This window comes from Mchenga conophoros, linkage group LG20, assembly GCF_057382185.1.
Source record: "Mchenga conophoros isolate Kocher_MC1m ecotype Shallow Benthic linkage group LG20, M_conophoros_male_GT1.1, whole genome shotgun sequence".
Taxonomy (NCBI): domain Eukaryota; kingdom Metazoa; phylum Chordata; class Actinopteri; order Cichliformes; family Cichlidae; genus Mchenga; species Mchenga conophoros.
This window is the reverse complement of record NC_140545.1, coordinates 21,942,357-21,965,766: the sequence shown is the minus strand read 5'-3', so window position 1 is coordinate 21,965,766 and position 23,410 is coordinate 21,942,357. Positions and strand designations below refer to the sequence as shown.

At 40.1% G+C, this 23,410-nt stretch overlaps 1 protein-coding gene across 2 annotated transcripts in view; it reads right to left on the bottom strand.

Moving 5' to 3' along the window:
• Positions 1-23,410, bottom strand: part of scube3 (signal peptide, CUB domain, EGF-like 3) — a 76,756-nt gene extending 53,346 nt beyond the window's left edge. Inside the window, exons 1-3 of one of the 2 annotated variants that reach the window (XM_085258533.1) lie at positions 22,890-23,410; positions 4,926-5,048; positions 310-435 (exon numbers count right to left, since the gene is read on the bottom strand). In XM_085258533.1, coding sequence (XP_085114659.1) covers positions 310-435; positions 4,926-5,048; positions 22,890-22,989 — 349 coding nt within the window. In that variant the 5' untranslated portion in view covers positions 22,990-23,410. The remainder of the gene's footprint in view (positions 1-309; positions 436-4,925; positions 5,049-22,889) is intronic. The other variant, XM_085258535.1, reaches the window with a different exon arrangement.

Sequence of the window (23,410 nt, the reverse complement as noted above, 5' to 3'; positions counted from 1 at the left end):
ACTACCTGCTATGTGAACAAGGGAATGGCAAAAATATCTGAAGCAGCTGTCTAATAAGAGCCAAGTTTGGCCTTGAGACAGACATAATACCATCCATACTGGGACATTAAACATTCAGAGTGAAGGATCTTTGCAACTACACGGGTTAAATTATGGTTAGCTTGAAATTTGACACATGTAGCTAATTATATACACGTTCTTCTGACAAAAGCCCGTTATGGAAACAGTGTTTGACCACATGATTGTGTGACACGTAGGAGAAAAAGCAACACACAAGATCACTTCAAATACTCACACATATACACTCACCGAGACAATTGTGCCCATCATGCGCCAAGCGAAAGCCGTCGTAGCACGTGCACCTGTAATTTCCCGGGATGTTGATGCACTCGTGGACGCAGCCGCCATTGTATTCAGTTGCACACTCGTCGACATCTGCAGAAAGATGACAACATGAATGTGCTTCAGAAATGTAGCTATAACAAACCAGTTGATTTTCAAAGTATGACCACGATTAAAGAAACGTTTCAACATTTCAGAAGTACGAAAATGTCTTCTTTTGCTGAGGGTTACTTTAGCAGAGTGACATGACTTTAATATTTGCGCATTCACTGTGAACATACAGCCAGGCAGTGGTGAGCTAAGCGTACAGCCTGGAAAATTGGAAACTTTTGGTCAAACTAGATCCAAATTAATAAAATCCACACCATTTTTCTAAACCTGTAACCTCCCTGTAATGGTTTACAGACAATAATATCCACACCTGCTGCTGGATCAAGGACTTCCTGGTAGCAACCTCACTCGTTACAATAAAGCTCTAATAAGCCTAATACATAAAGTCAAGCCAAAACCAATCGTGTGTATAACCTTTATGTTTTTATCATTCTTGGCACAGATTAGACAAAGCTTGTTCAAAAATGATTAATTATTCCCTTAAAATAAACACATACACAATTAAGCAATCAGGTCAACTTTTAGAGGGCCCAAATCATCTGGTTTTGTTCCACCTCTGCTTTCACAAGTGCACTTTCAAGCTAAACATGGAAGAGACATCAGCTGTGGTAATTGGATGATTCACCTGCTACTGACATAACCTGGGAATCTGCCACAGACTGCTAATATTTTTCCTTTTATTAAAACCCAACAGCCTAAGCTTTTATGACAAAGTATCCTAAAATTTGCCAGTTTCCAGTTGCCAAGACATTGATTCTTACTCATGGAATGTTATTTCTGGCAACATGTTAAAGCATCAGAAACCATTTTTGTTCAGTCCAAGACACTAAAAACCTTTCTACCATGACCTAAAGTATAAAGTCAGCAGCAAAATATGTAGCTATTTATACAAAACACATACCTAACTATTAAGTTATCAGAGCAAGTTAAACTGCTTTGTCACCAGGAAGATATCTTCATGAAATCAGACAAGGCATTGATTTTAGTGACCCACTGCTAGTCGATACTGGGAAAGAAAAATGCTAATATTGATCTTATGACTAATAAAACCAACCTAACTTCAGCTCAAGTAGCTAAAAACTAAAGAAATGTGACACAGAAATGAGACGGAGGCAGAAAGATAAAGAGACTGCAGACTGCTATGACAGTTTAAGTGGAGTTGTCTTTTATGGTTATGATGATGGCTGAGGGGCCCATACTGAGGAGACCCAGACAAGGTGGATGAGAACACAGAGTACTTCCATTTCGCACTTACTGTCCCATTTAGGGCCAATGATTCTGGTTATTCAGCTCCTGCTTCAGACTGCCTCTCTCAGGGCTTAATTGGACTTGACAGCAGAGGGATGGAACTAAAACATAGAGACTCTCCTGCACTCTGCTTAGTCGCTTTCCACACGTCTGCGTCGTTCTCCGATCGTAGCACACGATCACCCATCACTTTTTCACTCTGTTCTAGAAACACCCACCACATGTTGATGAAACACTGACTCTCCTCGACTAACTAGCTTTTATTCAGAGCTGGGCACATCTGACCATGTCAGCGCCAAAGTTGTCTTCATTCATATCTAAAAGACCTGAAAGTTTACACAGTGCTGTGTAGGCCTTTATCATGCAAGAGTAATAGGTAAATATCAGATTATTGGCATGAGATATCGACACCCAAAAGAACCATGTTCAGTGACAAGAAGAACATGGAGTCCTGCGACAGATGGTATGATTCCCACATAGCCGTTATCTCAGCATCACGGAGTCAGTCTGGGATTACATCGAGAAGAGAGAGACTCAGACAGCTTAAATCCACAGAGGAACTGTGGCGGTTTCTCCACAAAGCTTAGGGAAAAAAGTCCCCGTAACAAGAACAACTTAACGATCTCTGACTCCAAACTACAGAAGCTCCCGGCTGTGCTAAATAAATAGATTTTTCCATTAAAAGGGAGGGCAGGAAATATTGTTAACTTCCACTGACATCTAAAGTCTAACTAAAAAGATAATAATAAAAACAAATCTATTTTTGTAAAGGAGCTAAAGTGAAATGTGAACAACTGCCCAACATATGAAAACTACACCTACAACACAGAGTGTGAAGCAACAAGCAACACTACAACCGCAGTAAAAATAAAGCGTGTTTAAGTCAAGCTGATGGTGATTTAAATTAGGTCTGCAAGTCAACACTGGAAAATAGTATTGGAATTTATGGAATTTAGCTGCAAAGTCATTTGTAAAGTCCATTAGGGTATACTACAAGCCAAGTTCACCACAGTCAGGGTCTCTTTGTGTTAGAGGCCTTAAAAAACAAACAAAAAACATCTTCAGTCAGAGATAACAGGTATCATGTTGGTTATCAACTTTCTTCATTATCTCAGGCATTTTGCCTCCGGCATTCACATAAAAGGATTTGACTCTTTTATGCACAAACTGGATCAATTGAGCACCGCCTATTCCAATCAGAGACATTATTAGAGGAACTGATGTTGGAGCTCTGTAATTACATAACTTAGTTAAGCACCTTTCTACTGCAAGTCTCAGTCACACAATCACACACATACAGTCATGCAAAATTTTTAATGTATGCCTTTCTAAGATTTGCTCACACACTTACAGTCTGGTCAATGCAATGAGAGCAACTCAGAGGCTCAGTATCTTGCCCAAGGATACTTTGGCATGCACACTAGAGGAGTCAGTGTCATCAATGCACCAACCTTCCAATAAGGAGACAACTCGCTCTACCACCTGAGCCACAGTCGCCCAGGAAAAAGTAATTTGTTATACTGGTCGTTACTTTGCTTTCAGGTAACTCTGTAAAATAGCTGATTCTACAACCCCCCGCACACCAACACAAATCCCTAATTAGGACACACATTTCTAAAATCTTTTTCTTAGTAGAATACAAAGCTGACCACACAAAGTACAGATGAAAACCAGCACAAAAACGTGACTGCCACATTGATTCTGCTGTAGAAAGGTGAACTGGTAGCAAGGGAGGGTGCCTGATATGTTGTTACCTGTTGAAGTTAAGGGTCTGGCTGCTGGCGCCACCACTCACTCTGGGATCTTGGCTAGCTTAGCGTTAGCATGCTGTCTTGGCAGATGCTTGGAAAGAAGTGAAGTTGTTTCTGTCCTGGGTGCAGTTTTCCACTTTACCATTTATCTCGTCCTTTTGTGTGAGGCAGGCAGACTAACAATTCCAAGGAACTGTACTACTGACTGCTTAGGGAAACAATTGTGCATGTAATAAGTGTCCTTGTGGATTTGTATTGCAGTGTATTTATTGGTTGGGGAATTGCTAAAATAAAAAATTAAATTAAAAATAAAATACAGTGTAAGTGTCATGCTGGTGACAGCAAGTTATCAGGTGATTGTTACAGTGCTGGCAAGTTGCCAGGTTGGGGGGGGGGGGGGGGGGGGGTTATAATTAGTGGCCTTTTATTGTGATAGACTAATTTAATTAATTTTCAATTTAAGGAAAAAAATAATAAACCTGTATACATTTTTGGCTGATATTATCCTCTTGTTCCGTTTATTCTGGACTCGTCCCTGCATGATCTTTTGACTGCAAGATTTTATATGAGCAGGATTGAGGCCTCTGCACTCACCATGTGCACGTGTGATCACCACATAAACATCAAAAATACTTCACTTTTCTTGTCTTTATGCTTTCTGGTGCCCTTTTTCAACACAAGTAGGTGTTAACTTGGTGCAGCACTCAAAAATTACTATGACATTCAACAGGCAGCAAAGAAGTATTGAAGAGGCGGCAATACAAGTCACTGTACTCCTGCTTTTGAATTTTGTTTTACAAGTATTATCAACCTTGAGTTCAATGGAAACCCAACCTTGCACATATTTTACAATAAATTCAATAAAAGCAAACTTTTATGACCTACAGACAGAAAGCCATGAAAAGCACTTGGTCAAGTAAATGAAAGAATAATAACAGTAAGAGAAAAAAAATGGCACTTTGAAATACGGTTTTGTAATAATAGTAATAAAAATTGTGGGATATAATGATCCGGAGGCTTTGGGCCCATTGAAAAGGGCTAGAAAAACAGACTTGTGTCTGACAGTCTACAAGGCCTGCCTCCGGCTGTGGAAATATCCCTTACGGCTTGGCAGAGCCTTCGACTGCCGTTTCAGCCGCTATCTTAATTTTCTCCTCTAACATGTGTAGGAAATTTACTGCTTCATTTCATCTTGTCACAAAGGAGCACTCTGCACCTGGCTTTCACCTTCCCTCCATTTGCAGCCCTCTCTCTTGTCTTGCCTCCATTTTCAGGAAGTCTTTAAACTAATGAGTTATATTAACTGAGACATACGCTCTCATCACGCCCGTCACTGGCTCAGGGACTTGCATTCAGAGATGTAAAGCAAATTAACATTCGAAACATTGCATTTACTTCAGTGTATTGTACAAATCCTCCCCAAGCACCAAGTCACAGTTGAAAATAAGCATATTAATGCAATGACACTTTTACCTTCACAATGTTTGCCATCCCCTTTATAGCCTGACTTGCAGATACATTTGTATGACTTCAGGGTGTTCTGGCAGATGGCGTCAATGCTGCAGTTATCAAGTGCCTCTGCACATTCGTCCACATCTAGAAAAAAAAAAAAAATAAGAGACACCAATTATATGGTGAATTTAAAACATTCTTGGTGATAGCATTGCATTTATACCACACAAAAACATCCCCAATTTCTGAATGTAATGGGCCGCGCTCAGACACAAACAATTAAAATGAATACAAACCAAGCTTTAGTAAAAAGGCGGGGACACTTTTGTGGTAGGGCAATAACCATTATTTGTGCTTCAAGCAACCTCTAAATGAACACTTCATCTCAGAGCCTGAAAACAACTGGGATGCACTGGCCACTGAACCACAAATATCCCCAGACAGCCAACAAAGCAGCTCTGTGAGGCTGCATGTAAGCACATCAGCATGCTAAGACAGTGCAAATATACAGATTAGGAGCAGGTATGCTAATGTATAAGCATGTAAACATTTGTGAATTAGTACTAAAGGGAAGTGGAACTGAGGCTTTTGAGCATCACATTGCTTTTAGAAAGATATAGTACAGTAGTGCTGCTGACTTACATCTCAAAATAACTCTTATTCATCTTATGCTGGGCATAAGTGCATGTTCATTCACTGTCTGAAGCAAGCCAAGCTAGCTCCTCTCCCTTTAAGCAAACTTTCTTCTGATTGGTTGCCACTTCCAAACACTTCTGCATTCACAGGCAGAGCTGACATGATTGTAGAATATCTGCTCTTGCTGGCATCATTCAGATCCAAGAGTAGAAAAAAACATTGTAAGAAACTGAGCATTCAGAGCAGACTGAAGATTATTCTGGTCTCCTTGGGATTATATACATATAATGCTGACCTCATTATTTATTTTGAGCATTTACTGTTTTGACAGTAGAAGAAAAACCACAATAGTTCCCATTAAAACATTTAATGTCATTGACAGAATTATGCTAAGAAGAAATCAGGGATCATTAAGCCAGTAGACAACACAAACACCTAGCTTTGACCCGCAGCCTTTACTAAGCTAAAAAGCAAGTTTTCAGATGTACTTAAACAAGTCTTTCAAAGCCCAGTTTAACCAAACCCAGTTACACTTATTTGTTGCTCAGGAATGAATAACTGATTTTTGGCATTGATAATAGTTTTGTACAGAGCAATTTTAACTGTTGTGCAACCAAACAGAGTTTGGATTACAAAGAAGAAAAAGCAAAAGATAAGAATGGAAATGGATTTAACCAGAGGGAAGATCAGTTTGGCCTTCACGGAGCCCCTAATCCAGCCAAATCCCAGTTAACTAGCCCAGGTGTTTAGGATTACCCCCCTTCACACAGGGGGAGGGCAGCTTAACAAGGTTTACATAGCTTCCAATATCCACTCTTATCACAAGCCCTCTGCAGGAGCTGGCTAATCCCACTGGGAAATGACCAGGAACCCAAACCCCTGAGCTTAGCATTTTAGCTATATCTGCCTATTACTAGAGGATGTGAAGTCTGCACTGGAAAGGAGGACAGTGACACTGCAGAATTCCCAGAAATGGAAGATGAATGGAAAATGTGGAGAAGAAAACAGAATGCAATATGGTCACCGTGCAAACATCACTAACAGCAATAATACCACCACTAACAAAAGTCTCATATGCACATACTATAAGCAAGCATATAGTTTCTGAAGTTTAGCTTTAATAAGACTGTACACACAAACTGCGCAGAGCATACACAAGGCAAAAAACTCACAAACACAAATTAACTAGAAATTTAGGGATGTTGTGGCTCAGGAGATAGGGCGGGTCATCTACCAATTGCAAGGCAAATGGTTTGATTCCTGGCTGCTCCACTTTGCATGTCAAAGTGTCCACGGGCAAGATACCGAACCCCAAATTGTCCTTGATGCATCCATCAACTGTGTGCATATAGCATTAAAAGGCTGTGCGATTGTGGTTTGTAGTCTGAGTGTTCACAGAGAGTAGAAAAGCACTGTTTAAATTACCAGTCCGTTTGCCAGTCTCCAGACAAGTACCTGCTCTCATGGGCTCATTCAGACTTTATAGATTCTGTGATGATGAACCGAATCAGACATGCCTTGAGCTAAATACCCACAATGACAGCATTCAGTAAACTTTAGAAAAAACACATAATAATTTAGTAGTTTAAACAAGGTTTGCTCAGTATTTTAGTCGTGGTCGTCATTACTTAAACATCGCAGAACAGCATGAAAAGTAATTTAATGAGCATCCTGAGGATACACAATTCAATAACTGTAGGACAGAGATGACTAAAACAAGAGGCAATTATGTGAATGTATTCACAGATTCAGAGATTCTGTTCTCACTTAAATTGAAAGAGTTGTGATTCAAAGGTTCAGGCTATGCTTTTGTTGCACATTTGCTTGCCGATCCCAAGAGAAAATGTTGTTTAGTCCACAGACTTGGATTATGCTGTCTGAGCGACATGTCGGATCATCATACATCATTAGCAACTCCTACCCTCAACAATCTGTTTCAACCATCTGTAGCTTCCCAAAACCAACTATCCAGTATTCCAATATTTTCCTCTAGTTACAGGTATAGTCTGTATATAAAAAGTTAATCTAGCCACCATGAAGTCACCCACTGGTTTGTGAAGATCTGTTTTTTGGTGTTTTTCCAGTTGATAAGTTTAAAAAGTCATTTGTTAGTCTCTAAATCATGAATCATTTTATCATCTTTCTGGAAACCATAATGTATAAGGTGAACATCATTCTGTATTCAACTAGATTTTGAGGCCATGATAAAAATTAATTAATTAATTAATTTAAAAAAAAAAAAAAAGGGCCATTTTCCCATAGACTTTCTACAATTGGACTTCTAAATGCATCCAGATCGATCGGCCTTCCCGGCCATCACAAAGTTTGTTTTGAGATACCATAATCCGACAAACTGCTTTGGTGTTCTGAAAAAACAATTAACAATCAATCGTTCAGATATAATGTTTGGATCTATGAGATATAACTATCGATCGATCGATCGATAGATCGATAGATAGATCGATAGATAGATATGTATATAGTAGCTCTGTAGTGCCAAAGTTATGTGCCATTGCTATATCTACAAAAATAAATAAATAACACATTACAATGTTTTGCTTTGCATTTTTAAATAGGACTTAAAAGTGATTTATTTAATTTAGAGAAGTTGTGCAGAAAAAGACAAAATCATGATTTTGGCTATCCAGCAGTTTAGGTCTCACCATATTTGTGTGTTAGCGTAACATTTGGCAATTGTTTGGTCATTTAAAAAGTTATAGCTATAAAACAGAGTGGAAATTTTTCAAATTGTCAAAACAGACTGACCATCTGCTCAGTAACCTTATAAAAGCTGAGCATCAACACAACGATGAAAATTAAAAAAAAAAAAAAACACCAGCGTTTTCCAGCAGCAGCATTATTCTTGTAATGATATGCCATGTTTCACAGGTCTGTTGGGGAGTTTAGCATCTGTGCAGCATTCAGCAGGGGAATACAGAAACCTGGGACAGTTGTGGCTTATTTTGCCAAGTTTCCACAAACACATTTAGAGTTGCAGGAGGTCCTCAAGACCCTCCAGTGATTTATATTTGGTGAGAACAATATAAATTCTTCCCAGGAGCCTGGCTTCTTTCTCCTTACAGATTGTGTTCCAGGGTAAGAGCAAGAGAGGCTGTTTGAAGAAGTGTTTTTCAATAGACGAGGTATTAATCACAACAAATTATCCGTCCTATTGTCAGGTTTCTTGGTGCCAAATCTTTGTGGTAATTAATATTCATTATGACAGAAACTCAAAGAATCCCTTATTTCATCATCCTATTAATGTTCCCATCTGGAGAATCAGTTCACTTTATCTTTCCGGTCCGCAATGCTGCCGACTCTTACGCTTATACTTTGGGACACACATGCGTACAGGTTTGCACACTCACACTTTCGTCTCAAGTCAAATTTGCATTCAAATTGATGCAGTTATTTCTCCAGGCTACACTTGGGTGCGAGAGAGCAGAAGCAGATATTAGGCTAAAAGTGTCTCAAATGTTACATAACTGCCATGTTGTGATATATAATGTCTTTACCGACACTGACAGGCAGCAGCTTGCTGTGTGTTTAGGGTTTTAATACAACAGCCTTAACTTCTGAAACTGTAAAACTAACTATACAACACATGCACAGTACTCGAAATCCTCCAGGCAATTTATGAGTTGAAAAATAAAATGAAATGGATATTTTTGCCAAAATTACTTACAAATTTAGTCATCTTTAGACATGACAGAGTTGTGATACCAGTAACATTTGAGAAACAATGACAATGAACAACAGATAACTAACTTAACAGCTAGCAAACTGTTGGAATTCAGCTGAAAAGCAGGAAAATAGTCAACACAAATGTGTTTTAATTAAATTACTCTCTCACAGTCCCATTGTCTCTTTGTTGTGAGCTAAAGAAAATGAAATAAACATCAAAATTAAGAAATCCTGGCCCACAAACTACAATAGCCCATGTCTGTCAAAGCAATGTTTAAAAACCCACCCATAAAAGTCACTGGGAGCCTTCCAGTAGACACATAGACAACAAAAGCTAAATGCGATGGTCTCTCTGGAAACCCCACTGCCTTTGCCATGGAAATAAACATGTCAGAATCAATACACTCTTTGGTTCAGTCCAGGGGATGATCCTCTGAAGGCTTGAGAAAAATGTACAGGGCGTTCAGTAATGCCGCCCTGGTAATTGACTCATGCCTAAGATGAAAAAGATTGTGTTTTTCATTGAGAGGTTCTTTCATTCTTTTGTGTTGAGGAATCACATTTGTTGGGAACAAGTTAAGGCAGCATAGAATGAAGCCGGCGCTTCGAGACAAGGATGAATAAACAAAGTCAAAACAACAAAACCAAAGACGAGAGATATGTTGGGCAATGCTCAGATGTTTAAACAGTTTCCTCTGGGGAATGTGTCAGTTGGAATATTGCTGTCTTGTAGCTCTCCTCTGGTTTAAGCACTTGAGCATATTAAAGCCACAAATAGCTCAAGTCTGTGTTCAAACACACTGACATTTGTGGAATATTGAATCCAGTGACTACTCTGGATGAAACCAAGTCATACAATAATAAAGCATGTTTTCTCTCCCTGATTCCACTTCATTTCTTGCTTACATGGCATGCTCAATAAAACTCTAACCCCCACCATGCGTCAGACTTCTAAATCCCTGCATGGATTGTGACATGCCCTTACTCAGAAAGGCACAATTTGGAATTTTTTATTTTGGCATGATGGAACGTTGCGGGGTAAATTAAATGGGATTTTCTGTAATTGTATTCAATTCGCTGGATAAAACACGCTCCTGTCCTCAGAAGCGGTGATTAAGAAAGTTACTCCAAAAGCAGGCTCCATATTTAAGTCAAAGCAGCCAGCTTAATGCTGCTGGCTGTGGAGGTGAGACTTTGTCAGAGGTGCTTTTCCTCCCTGATTTATTAGAAAGCCCTGGGATAAGCAGTGTATTTAGCTGGGCCAGCTCAAGGGGGGTGTTAGCAGGAATAAGACTCAGAGGGGAGAGAGCGCGAGTGTGTGGGAGAATTGTAGGGCCGAAGGTGTGTAGTTCAAACATAGGGTAATGTTGACTTTGAGTATTGAGACCCTAGCTGTTTGCTTTGCCCCAAACCTGCCCGCCCCCTCAAACCCATCAACTTTCCTTCAAATACAGAAATAGACTGATTGGAGCTGGGACACCCAGAGGTGTAGCTTTACTTGTGCCGCCTGCAGTCAACTGTGAAATAATCGTCACAAATACGGAGCGAGAGATGCATTCAATAAGCGAAAGTAATAAAATATTCGGCTGTTTTCCTGACAGAATGATTTCGGTGCAATATTTGAACATTTGTGGTGAAGGATTAGAAACAAAACATTCCTCCTGACAAAGCCATTTTCCGATGAACTCCTTGATTTTCATGAGCCTTTTGCGACAGAAGAGGAAGGGTGCTGGGTTCAATGCCATAAAAATGTGTTCTTGGGATCACAGTGTTTGTCATACTGTGTATAATTACAAAGAAAAGTATTGTAATTATCCATCTTAGAACCACACTTACACTATAGTTTGGGTTGCGGTTGAGCAGGATGGGGTTAAGGTCAGGATAATTACTTTAGGTACAGAGCAGCTGTCAGAATGGCTGTAGCGCCTCTTTTATCTTCACCGTTGTAAATGATCCATATGATGTTTAACTCACAAGCCAACTATTTGTTGTGAAGCAAAGCAACTGGTGTGGAAAAACCAGCAATCATTTCTTCTCCATTGATTTGTGCTTGTAAAACACAAATGTGCATTTTCTGTATTAATAAAAGGATCCGGGCATGTTTTAAAATATTTTTAAAAAGTACTCCGATTTGAATAATGTGTGTTTTATACGCTTTTCCCCTAGAACCGTGTATTTACTTCCTTATTTGGGTGAAAAATGATTAGAATTATATCAACACCCTTGACCTCAGAGAAAAATACAAAATTTCTAATTATGTAAATAATAATCATTTTAGAAGTTGGAAACATTTTACAGTCCACTCTCACTGTCTGTGCAACAGATGCGCTTTGTTTGCAAAAAAAAAAAAAAGAATCACACTGTTACACACAGAACCACAACCTTTCAAATTACTTCCAAAATGTCCAAAGAATAAACAAAAATGTTAGTCACTACGACATATACTGGAGGATGTCAAAATGCTCAGGAAAATCTCGACAAAGAGCCCAAGGTGTTAATCCAGCCTCTAGAGTCTTTAGCTCATTATCCGACCAAACACCAAAGGAAAACGTGCACATTTAATGTTGTATACAGCACATTTCCCACACTAATGTAAGGCTTTGTGATTCTTTCCTGTAACCTGGGAGTCACCAACGCAGCACTCTGGAAAAGCTGTAGCTACTGAAGTTGTGCTGGGGCAGCAAAAAAGTAGACCTCGAAAAAAAAGAAATCGTTTTGATGAAATGCAGACGTCAACATTAACACAAAATTTAGCATCTCGCCACCCTTCTTGCCCAGATCTCCTTTCAGCTAATGAAGGGACACAGTGTTGGCTGTCCAGCAAACCTCTAAAAAGTTGTGAATAAAAATATCCACTGCTTCCATTCGGGATATTTACACTCATCCTTCACACACTCTTAATGTTTAGGAATCATGACCACTGACTGATCCTGTGCTTTCAGAAACTGTGATCACAACTTCAAAACCCTGCGGGTCCCTCCCTGCTTATGTCCACCAATCATGAAGCCTCAGATTAATGTGAGGGTAAAAACGTACAAGAACCTACAAGATAAGTTTCAGCACCCAAGTCATGTTAACATGAAAGACATGAACTGTGTCCAACACCCTTAATTTATTTAGACATCTAGACACTTCATTTCTTATTGCTCAGGGCCACTCACCATCTGTTATGTCTATTAGGAGCACATAATAACACAACAAGGGTAGACTGACTGACCCTTATAGTGCTGCTGTATCCCGTAATGGTGTGCTACACCATTTTTTACACTGCCTAATGTTAGAGGTTGTTATATATATTAAAGGTGTTAATTTTTTAAAGTCTGGTTCTTTGCAAAAGAACAAATCTTTTCTTGCATTTCTTTTTTTTTATAACAACAGCACAAAAAAATAACACATCTGCATTTTGTACAACAGTGTAAAGAGCGAGTAATCCTCTGATTATTTAAGATATCTAATCTAATGTGTGCCTGTATTATGTGAATTATTCTAATTCCTTTTCTAAGTCTTTAACAATCTCTTTTCACCCTCTTAATCCAAATTAATGTGCTCTTTACTTGTTATTACCATAGGTAAGAAAAAATGATCCTCTGATACTAGTTGATATTAAAAATTCATATTGGGATAGGCATGTATTTGCATTTCTTTATTGATACCAACTTCACTTGGTCATACGGACAAAAACTTCAAACAGCACAGCCCCTCCCCTTCACTAGCAGCTGAACAGGTGAACAGCAGCACAACAAACAAGGCAAAGGATCTTAAAGACACACCATGGCCTTCATGACCAATTTTATGACTTCAGTAAAGCTCTCAACATCAACAACACTGACGTATTAAACACTAATCATAAATGTTAACCTGGCGAGCGCACATGTTGACATTAGCCTTTTAACTATTAGCAATTATCCAAATTACCCACCCCCAACTGTTAAATTATCATTAAGGCAGCGGCTGGCGGCTATGGCTAATAATAAAACGATAATGTTAATGAGAGAGCTGGGGGGGGGGGGAAACTATATTAGTCCCATTTTAGTTTAACCAGATAATTATTTGTGACTAACAAGTGTTATTTTTTTCCTTTAGTCACATGTTGAAGTAAAGAACAGTCTACCGGAAATTAGACAGCAAGAGTGGCAGTCTACCAACTTTTTGATCAGCAACGAAAATATGGTGCCAAGTCACCAGAAGCACAGGAAATACACAGGGCTGTAGCTGAATACATTTGGACAAACCAGCATTGTTCTAATCTAATCTGATATTTTTCTGGGCAATCGGTACAGAGTTTGAAATTTTAGTATCGTGACAACCCTCCTACACGGTGAGCTTCTCCATTACGCCAACAGCTGAAACGATGTATAAAGGATACGTATTTGGGGTTCATTACAACATTTCAACTACTCAAGCCAACTCGTACACAATCTTTCTGTGTAATTCTTCCATCTGTTCGCTCCTTCATGAGCGTTTCAGAGTGTCTGCGCCTCATAGCATACATAAAGACAACCGCAGCGATGAGCCTGGAGACTGCAGAGTAAAGAGCAAGTGGATTCACCTCGTGTCATTTATAAAACATATCTCAAGGTAGCTCAAGCGCAGGCTTTGTGAATAAATAATGTCTTTTCTCTGTGATTTTGTTCATAGGCCAAGCATCTGGTGTCTTTACTTTAGCATGTGTGGCCTTAATAGACTATGACTCACAGACCTCCGGACCACCTCCAGAAGGAAAACACTTATTACAGTAATTAAGTGAATCATAGAGTAATACTAAGAGAGAACAGAGAAAGAGAGAGACTGACATGACACTCTGTTAAGTGTCAGAGGTCTAATACATACATACACCTCTGAATAAATGAGCAGAGCTTGTAACAGATCTCATTAGGAGCCCACTGACAAGAAATTAATCTGTTCTCTTCAAGTGATTTTTCAACCGTCTTGGAATGTGTCCTCAACTGTTAATGACTTCTTGGCCTCATGCAGGATATTTTATATGCGGGAAGGGTGGCACTTAGTCCAGCTGTATACCTTATATTTATGCAGCCAGAGCTAACTGACATGACACTCTCCACTCGGCACACAGCAATTGTGGTTCATGCCAGATACAGTACCAACTTTAAAGATGGTAACATAGCAATTACAGCACAAGTGTGATATTTTTAGTTGTTTCCTGTCAAACTGAGGGATAAAGTGAATGGTTCTCTGTGTAAGCCATGAAGCGGGCATTAACTGCTAAAAGTTCAGAAATGTGGACTTTAGTGGGCTGGAACTCACTGGACATATATACCTCATTTCAATCCTGACCATGCGCTCCTATCAAGCGTTTAAGGGGCCACCGAGTCACAGCACCTACTGTATCTCAAATCAGATGGCAGATTTTACAGTCACATAATTACAAAAAAGACCAAGTTTTCCACAGAAAGAAAATGAGTAACCAGGGTAATGACTATACTTTCAAAGTGCTAAAGGAGATGGGAAAAGAAAGTCTTTAACATTTCAATGAATAATTGATTGGCAAAGTAACTGACAATTAACTTTTTGAATCAAATTATTAGAAAATAAACAAGGCGACCCGTGTTCAGCCCAAAACCGATTAAGATAAAGCGACTCTCGGCGGCTCCCTTGTCGCATGTTTGATTTGGCTGAGAGACATGCTGGATGACCTTCCTGACGCAACCCCAGAGGGGGTCTAAGTCAAGCTTTTACTTGCCAAGTGAAAGTCTCACCCACTACAGCAAGGAGCCAGTTTCAAAGCCTATTAAGATATTTTCTTAATAACTGTTCCGTTCCAGGTGGGTCTGCATCTTATTACTTAGATACATTGTTATTTTCTCTTTTTCTCATTGTTCTGGTCATGAAAGGTCAGACAAAGTTTTTAAAATCAAATACACCCACAGTTTTTAAATCAGGCCAATAGTCCAAACACAAATGTGAGATTAACACGATAAGCTCTAAATGCTCACGTGTAAAAAGATGGTATTTCTGCTTTGTGAGACAAAATTTAAAAACAGAAAAAACAACTGAAATGTAATCATTAAAACCCACCAACTATTTATTAAAGCCACCACATATTTACTCAACTGCAGCCTTGCAAAATGATAGATGAGAGCATACCTGTTTTTTTTTTAAGCATATTCACTTTATTTTCTTTTTTTTGGTTTAGATTAAATCATAATCATAACAGTTACTGATCAGTGAAGCACTGCACTTTGTGTGGCAACTCCTGCAATATCACTTTAGAAAAACATAATATAAATCAACATTTCTACCATCTAACACTCAGTCGCTACAAAATTACAGCAAAATCCCATCAAAAACCTGCCCATGTCATTATTATACATGTGATTATTCAGCTATGGCCTCATTTAATTGGAAATACAAATCAAGATTCTTGGGGCTATAATAATGGTTTGTTGTGGCACCAGCAAGAACACTACACTAAAAGGACTGAAGCACTATAAAGCTCCAATGATTAGTTGAGTAATTGCAAGTTAATCAACAACAAACTAAAGTAATGAAACAACTTATTTTAACTTTTAAATGTAAAGAATTTACAGTTCCTGCTTTCTTCCTCTTCTATGTCTTTGGAGTTTGTACTACTGGTTACACAAATTAAGCTCCTCTGCATTTTTTGCAATTTGTTGACATTTTATAGACCGAATGATAAATAGAAGAGATAACTGATAGATTAACTGACAGTGAAAATCTTAGATGCCTCTTTGATTGATAGTGCAGTAATTAAGCCACAAAGAACAGTATACACTATCAGGGTCTGCAATAAATTTATATCTAGAGTTCACCAGAGGTGACTAAATACTTCAGTGGGTCATATGGTTTTTCCCATGCCTCTGTTCATTTAGGAAGTCTCACATTCATCAGTGAAGTCATCCCCCTTTCTACCCAGAATGCACTGGCCAGAAATAAATAACCTTTTTTCATTTGGATTCCTTGATGTATTGGGTTGGATTTTTCCATTACTAAGCAGAATAAGAGCATTTCCTTTAACTTCCAGCAGTCTCTAAAGCTGGCGCTCACCATCAGGAATGTAAACACACACAGTCTGTAAACAAGGCTCTCTCTAACCCCCAACCCCCCTCGACAACGCTGACCACCGCAGACCAGCCTAATGACGTCCCTCCCTGACCCCACCAAACTTTCAAAGACAGACGCAGCCCCATTATTGAGCTCAGGGGTCGCAGGAGGGAACCCAGAAGAGGGTGAAAGCTGAGAAAGGACAGTGTAGCGTTACAGACACAGAGATGACAGGCCCTCTGATATCTTCTCCTGAATCCTCGAGTCCCCAATCAGTGAGTAATGGAACAGAAAAACAAATGTGGGCTCTGGGAGGTTAGTGGATTAATGATATAAGAGTCGCTGCAGCTGGCTCAGGGACGATACTGAGGTTCCTCAGTGAGCCATCAGCACTTGTGAAGGGGGCTCTAGAGGTGAGTCAAAGACTCGGGGGGTCAGAATACCGTCAGCGCTGACTCAATCCTCCCCCGAAACCAACGGGGATGTTGTCAGCACAGAGAACAAAGGCCAGCGACAGGGTGAGAGGGAGCAAGGGGAAGAGATAGGGAGCAGGAGAGGGAGCTTTCTAATTTTAACCACAATGCCACAGTTGAGAGACGCATCACAGGGCTCATTTGGAACATATTGTTCAAATTAAAGCCTTGATAAATAAACAAGCCTCAAACAAGCACAGCGCTCTGTACTCCTGAGTGTGAGGGTTAGAATGTTTCTTTTATACCAGCGGACACTGGTGTGGCATACAAAGCCATTACCCTCAAAAGTTTGGGAGATTTCAACCACATTTTTCCCCATCCTCTATTGTACCTGAAATCTATAGCTTTGTCAGCCCTGCAACCATTTGAAATTAGGGGACAAATGGTGCTCACAAGGGCCTCACCAGCTGCTGATAAAGTGATTTTCTGCTCGAGGAAGGCAGAAAAGGTGCTTTGACAGAGGGGCTTCAGTAGCTGATGGGTTCCCCTGGGCAGCAACAGAGAATCTGCAGTGTCTACAGGTTATGGTTTTGTGGTTCTGTGACCTGACATTCATACTGCCTATAACATCCACAAAAAGAGTAACCATTCATAATATACATGTAAATTCAATGATGATAGAAGGCAGTTTAACAAACATAAGTGGGTACAAACTTGATTAAAAGCAAAAATTATGAGCATACTTTTGCCATGATCTTAATCTGTGCAGCCATTTTTGTCAGAGTCTTTACGCGCTCCTACATTTGGAAGTATATAATGATTTTTTTATTCATTTTCACACATCTTATTTCACCAAATATCAACTTCACTTGACCACACATCGCACCACATCTGGTTTGTGCTGCAGTCAGTCCTCACATTACAGTATAAAGTTAGATCCACTGGATAAACTGTTGATGCAAACATCTGTTTCTTCATTGTGTTCTGTTACATTTTTCTTATAATGGCAAATCAGTCAGTGCCAAATTTTTTACCAGAGCAGATAAGGAATGAGAGCGAGACTATATGATGAAACATATAGTCTCATCATATAGTCCAAATACACAGGGCAATGGCAGCAGTGGCTGAAAATAGGTTTTGGTGCAGCTATGCTTTTCAAAACTCGACCGAGACATTGGCAATGCTCTCTGCAACACTCACTTTGCAAAATGCAAAGCTGGCCATGTCAGCATATCAATTCTGAGGAAACTCCTGGTCAGATATTAAAAAAATATATACATCTACAAGCTGAAGAGTATATCCTATAGCCTGAAAGGACCCAGAGCTAACATTATGAAATATTATGAAACAGTAAATCCAAGGACGATGATGATGATGATGAAACTTTTAGTACATCATCGGCAGCTTCATCGACATCATCTTCAGATAATTAGGTAGTTGGGCAGGTTTTGTCAAAGTAACTGAGCTCGTTTTCATTGTGTTGGCATTTTTGCACTGCATTTCTTATCATGCATGCTATTTACAGGAAACAAATACATCATGTGAGATTGACAGCCCACCACTACCAATAAGACCGTAACATTGCATACTATAATATTAAACAGTACTGCAACAGTGATGTCAACAGACGCTGTCACACAGAGACCAGGGCACCTGATATGGTTTGTAAAATGTGACAAATTACAATATTTTTCATTTAAGAAGTATGGACTTATTTTCTAGGAGAAGACAGGACAAAGAAAAATGCACCACTGCGTGAACGATGCCCAACCCCACTTATATGTCTCTGAGAAAGGTCAATCAGTGTATGTATAGGAGTGGTCACTACCAACATTTGTTTTTCTCTTAGGTTTTTTTTTATTTTATTATTATTATTATTATTATTATTATTATTATTGCCTTTTGTTTGCTTTGGTCTCATATAAATTGGTGAAAGTGTTAAGGTTTAGAATATTCTGTGAAGAAAAAATATATTATAAAAAGGTAGATGGAATATAATTTTTCATTGATGTCACTTATTTTTATGGACATTTTGGTTGTTGAAAAACTATAAATAATGACTGAAATAAAAGTCATTATCATCATCATCTGACAGCTGAGCTACAACGTTGTGCTAAGCAAAGGCAACAAGTATTCAGATGTAGCCTTATATTTAACATATAGGTATGAAAATGGGATCCAACTATCCAAAAGGAATAAGGGTGCTTCCCAGTATACCCCACCTTTTAATTGTGAATTAGAATCCTACATGTGAAGCAGCTAACTTCTTATTTTTTCTGAACAGAAACACAGCTAACAGGGAAATATTCTTCACCATTTTAACAAAGAAGCACACCCTGGCAAATATGCAGTTCATTATAAAAAATAATTACCAAGGGAAACAGACTGATTAAAAGCACATAAAAAGTCTCCTTGAGAGGGAAAGTCTGATTTCTTAAGGTGAGAATCTTTGACACTCTGTTGCAGACTGAAAAATGTCTTGCTTTTATATTCCATCAGCCAGGATGAAAGTGAGCAACTGTCCAGAACGAAGCCCCGCTGAATCACCTCGGGTCGCAGCTTGGGCCAGACAGCTTTGACTTTATGTGTGTCTGTAAATATGGCACTCACTCTGCAGCCAACTTGCCCCCAAAATGTTTGTATCAAGCGACATCTTGGCCACAAAGAAACCAGGGAATTAGAAAAACTAGACACAATAAAAGGCTGATCTGTTCCCAGTTTTTAAGCGATTCCCCGGCTATAATGGATTCTCATTTTTGTAAGTGAAAGCACTTTTGCCTTTTAAGTGCAATCATTAATATCCAGTCTAAAAATCACTCATCGCAGTCATAGACATTCACCCACAGATCAAAGTCAATTTTGTTATTCATACTGCATTGCTCTTGGACAGAATTGTTATCAGGAGTTTTCACCACTCAAGTAATGCCAAGATAATAATCTCTCTGCTCTCTCGGCTGCTCTGTAACAACATGTATAGTGGTATTGGAGCACCACTTGTCAGGCAGATGCATTGCGAGTGTGTCTGCTGAGTGGTACAGTGAAGCCGGATTGGTCCCCTCCACCCACTCATCAGCGAATGACCGAGGGCTACCCCGAGGCTCAACGTGCCTCAGAGTCTCTGATCATAATAAGAACACAACTATCTGACACTGCATGCCTGTTGCAGAGAGTGAGGAGACAGACTGAGACAAGCTCGGCTCTTATCAGCACCAGAGTATTTTTGCTTAGGAAAAGGAAGATGTTTAAAGCTTAGAAGCTCGTCTGCTTTCACCGGGCTTGCTAATAAGCAGGTAGGATAAATTAGCGATTGATAAATTAGTCAGCAAGTGACTCATATTCCAATGTCATTTATTCATTTAAAAAAAAAAAAAAAAAAAACCCCACAAAGAACCTCAGTCAGAACAGAAAAAAAAAAGTATTTTCTTCGTAGTTGACCTGAATACATAGTCTAGTCGCAGGCTGTTAAAAATTACTTTGCCAAAAATTGTGCTCAGCACCTTGGCACACAAATAGGGACTTTTGTGCATACTTGTTTTAAGGCACATCCAGTCTCTGAGGGGCTAAGCGTAACCACCCAACAAATACCACTGCAGGAGCTCGTAAGGACTCTGGGGCAATACAGAAACCATGCAGCCTAAGAAATAAGAGTGAAGATGATGAAAGAGAAATGCCACCGTGGTGTCAAAACACTGAAGCCAAATGACTGGCCACGTTCATAGGAGACAGCGCCACAGTCTCTGTCCGCTTGTCTTTTTCTCCCCCTTTTTCCTTTCTGCTAAACAGCAAACTCTAAGAGAAGTTCAAGGCCAAAGGGGTAGGCAGAAATAAAAGCTCCATTTAAATGGTTCTTTCATGTGGCTTCACATACAGTTTCAAAGACTTGTACAAATTACCATGCACTGACACAGCCCATATACTGTCTCCATCCCAGTTGCGCATATACATGCACTGACATTTGCAAGCTTACCCAGACCTGCAGCACATTCAACCTTCCATCAAGTAACAAAAGTGGGCTGGACAGGATGGGAGGAAGGGGCGAAGGGGGCAGAGGGTAGCTGTGCACATCTTTTTTTTTTTGTTGTTTCAAAAATATAATTAGCACACTGGCTGACAGGGAGCTTTCTGATATGGTCAGTGTAATGCAGTCGTTGCTTCTGGGTGACAGAGAAAAAGCACAGCCACTTCATTAAGTGCAAAGGAAAGGAAGCGAGGACAAAGCAAACAAAGCAAGAGTTGTGTGAAAAAGGAAAGGGGCAAGCGAGCGAGCTGGGGGATTTCTGCTACCCTTCCATCTTGCTCATCGTGTAGACTCAGGCAGCACCTCTAGGTAAGCCACCCCATGACTTGGGCCTCATATTGCCAAGGCTGCTCGGTTCCCACAGTGTGTCAGGGCCTGCATGTGGCCTTCCTCCCTGCTTGGGCAGCCCTGCGTCTTTAGACCCCCAGGCACCGGAGCAGAGGTTACACCAACACAGCCAGCAACAGCAGCATGTCAGCCCCACACCAACCGTTGCCTTGGTGCCGCTGCATTAGCAAAGAGCTCCTGACTCTGTTCAAGGGAAAGTGATTTGCCATGACGTCTACGGCTCCCCACTTTTCGTTCTCTTTTTCTCGCTTGTTGCTGCTCGCTCACTAAGAAACCTCCTCTCTCCCAGTCTTCTCTCTGCACATTTAATCTCTCCCGTTTCCCCTGGTCTCATTTTTCCCCCTTCGTTGTCATTCTCTCCACCACATCCTCAAATCTTCCCTTTCACTTTTTTTCCCCCCAGAGTAATGACTGATGCCTAAAACACAGTGCCATGATTAGACTGACACTGATGAAAGACAACATCTGTCTTGAATAAATATTGAGCTGACAAATGATGCTCTTCCCCCCCCAATCATTGTTCATCTCAGTTTCTTCATTTTTCAAAATTGTTCCCAGCTTGCAGACTGAACAGTGCCACAGAGTTGCCACCAACACCAAACACAATATTTATTTTCACTTCAGCACAAAAAATGATCACAAATAGCGACAGAGCTAAACGCAAATAATATGTCACTGCAGAGCTGCACTGATAAACAGGAACTGGAGGAGAAACCCATCAAGTGGTCACTGCGTTTCACTCGATGACCAACAAACAGGTGCATGCCATTACAGACCAGCTCTCATACAGCAGCATTCCACAGCACAAGGAAGTGTGTAATCGATGTTGTGGAAAATAAAGTGAGAAAAAAGTAGTTCTAATTGCAAAATGTAAATATTGAGTTTTCCCACAAGTGGGGGCAGACCACCCAGGATGCAAAATAGTCACCCACCCCCTTTCTCTTTTTGCCTTGTCGACCGCCCGAGAGATGTCTTTTTGTGAGTGCAAAACATCTCCGACCACAATCAACACTCACACAGAAACCATGATGTGTCTTTGCATGCAAATACTTCTGGCAGCTCTGGCTTGGCATTTGCATTGTGGGAAAATTAGGTGATGAAAACCTTGAGGAGAAGGCTGAGTGGATCAGAAATTTAGTGTATAACACCATGTCTGCCTTGTTCCTGCAAGGTGCCAGACTTTTTGATTCAGACTGTTCCTGTCTGCTGTGAATAAATTCTCACAAGAAAAGAGAGCAAGAGGGCAGCCGGCTGGGCAGGACAACACTGTAGCTGCAGTGTCTGACAGAGACTCCTCCATGTGTATGTGTGTGTGTTACAGGCCAGTGTCAAATACTTGTCTGGACTGTGACAAATACCTCCCAGTAGCCTCACCACAACTACCTGCAAGATTAGAAATGAAACATAACTGTTGGCACTGCTAATGCTGTTTGAAGATCAAAAGCAACTGTTTTTCTGACAACAGCGAGCGTTCAGCGAAACTTAATTTAAGCCTTATTATGTTTCCACTATTTGTCTTGGCAGGTCTACGCAAATATATGCAACTGAGCACACTGACACAAGAGAAAAGCAGTCAAATGATTGCAAAATAAGCCGCTGAATCAACAGACGGCATCTGCTTGAATCAAACAGAGAATAATAGATGGATCAAAGTCTGGAGAAAAAAAAGAAAAACTTCACTTCTGCTCATTAAATTTCAAAGTATTCTACTTTAAACTTTGTTTTAACACGCATTTATTTAGGCACACGTTTGGATCTTTCCAAAGGCATGCAATAAATCTATTAATTAGGCACTCCGACATTCAACCAATTCACTCAAAATAGGAGGTATTTCGAGGTGAAAAGAAGGCACAAAAAACTTACCTTGAGTGGTTTTACTTCCTGAAGCTGACTGTTGGACAAAGGCGACCAGGCAGAAACCTACAAATCCAAGGCTCGCGCGTATCAAAGCGTGCATATACATGTTAACTTTCACTGTAGTTTAACACAAGCACTTTCTAAGATCTACGATGCGCAAGAACACATACGAGGGTGTGTGTGCGTGTGCTGTTGTTATTCCCTGTGAGCACCCCCTGACAGGACACTATGCGATCCTTTTTTTCCCCTTTTAACGCCTGCTCATTTGAGTTTCAAGTGATCGGGGTTGAGGACAGCCCGACAACGCGGAGCGGAGGAAGGCTTTTCTGTTATCATGTTTCGAGCCAGACCGATGTCAATTTAAGAAAGGGTGAGAGAGAGAGAGAGAGAGAGAGAGAGGGAGAGAGAGCGGGGGAGAGAGAGGGGGAATGAAGGAGAAATGGAGAGATGGAGTGCAGTGGCGGGGTCTGAAGGGGGAGGAGAGAATAAGGAGCGTCCGTGCTGCGCTCCGGACTCCTCTTGCTGCT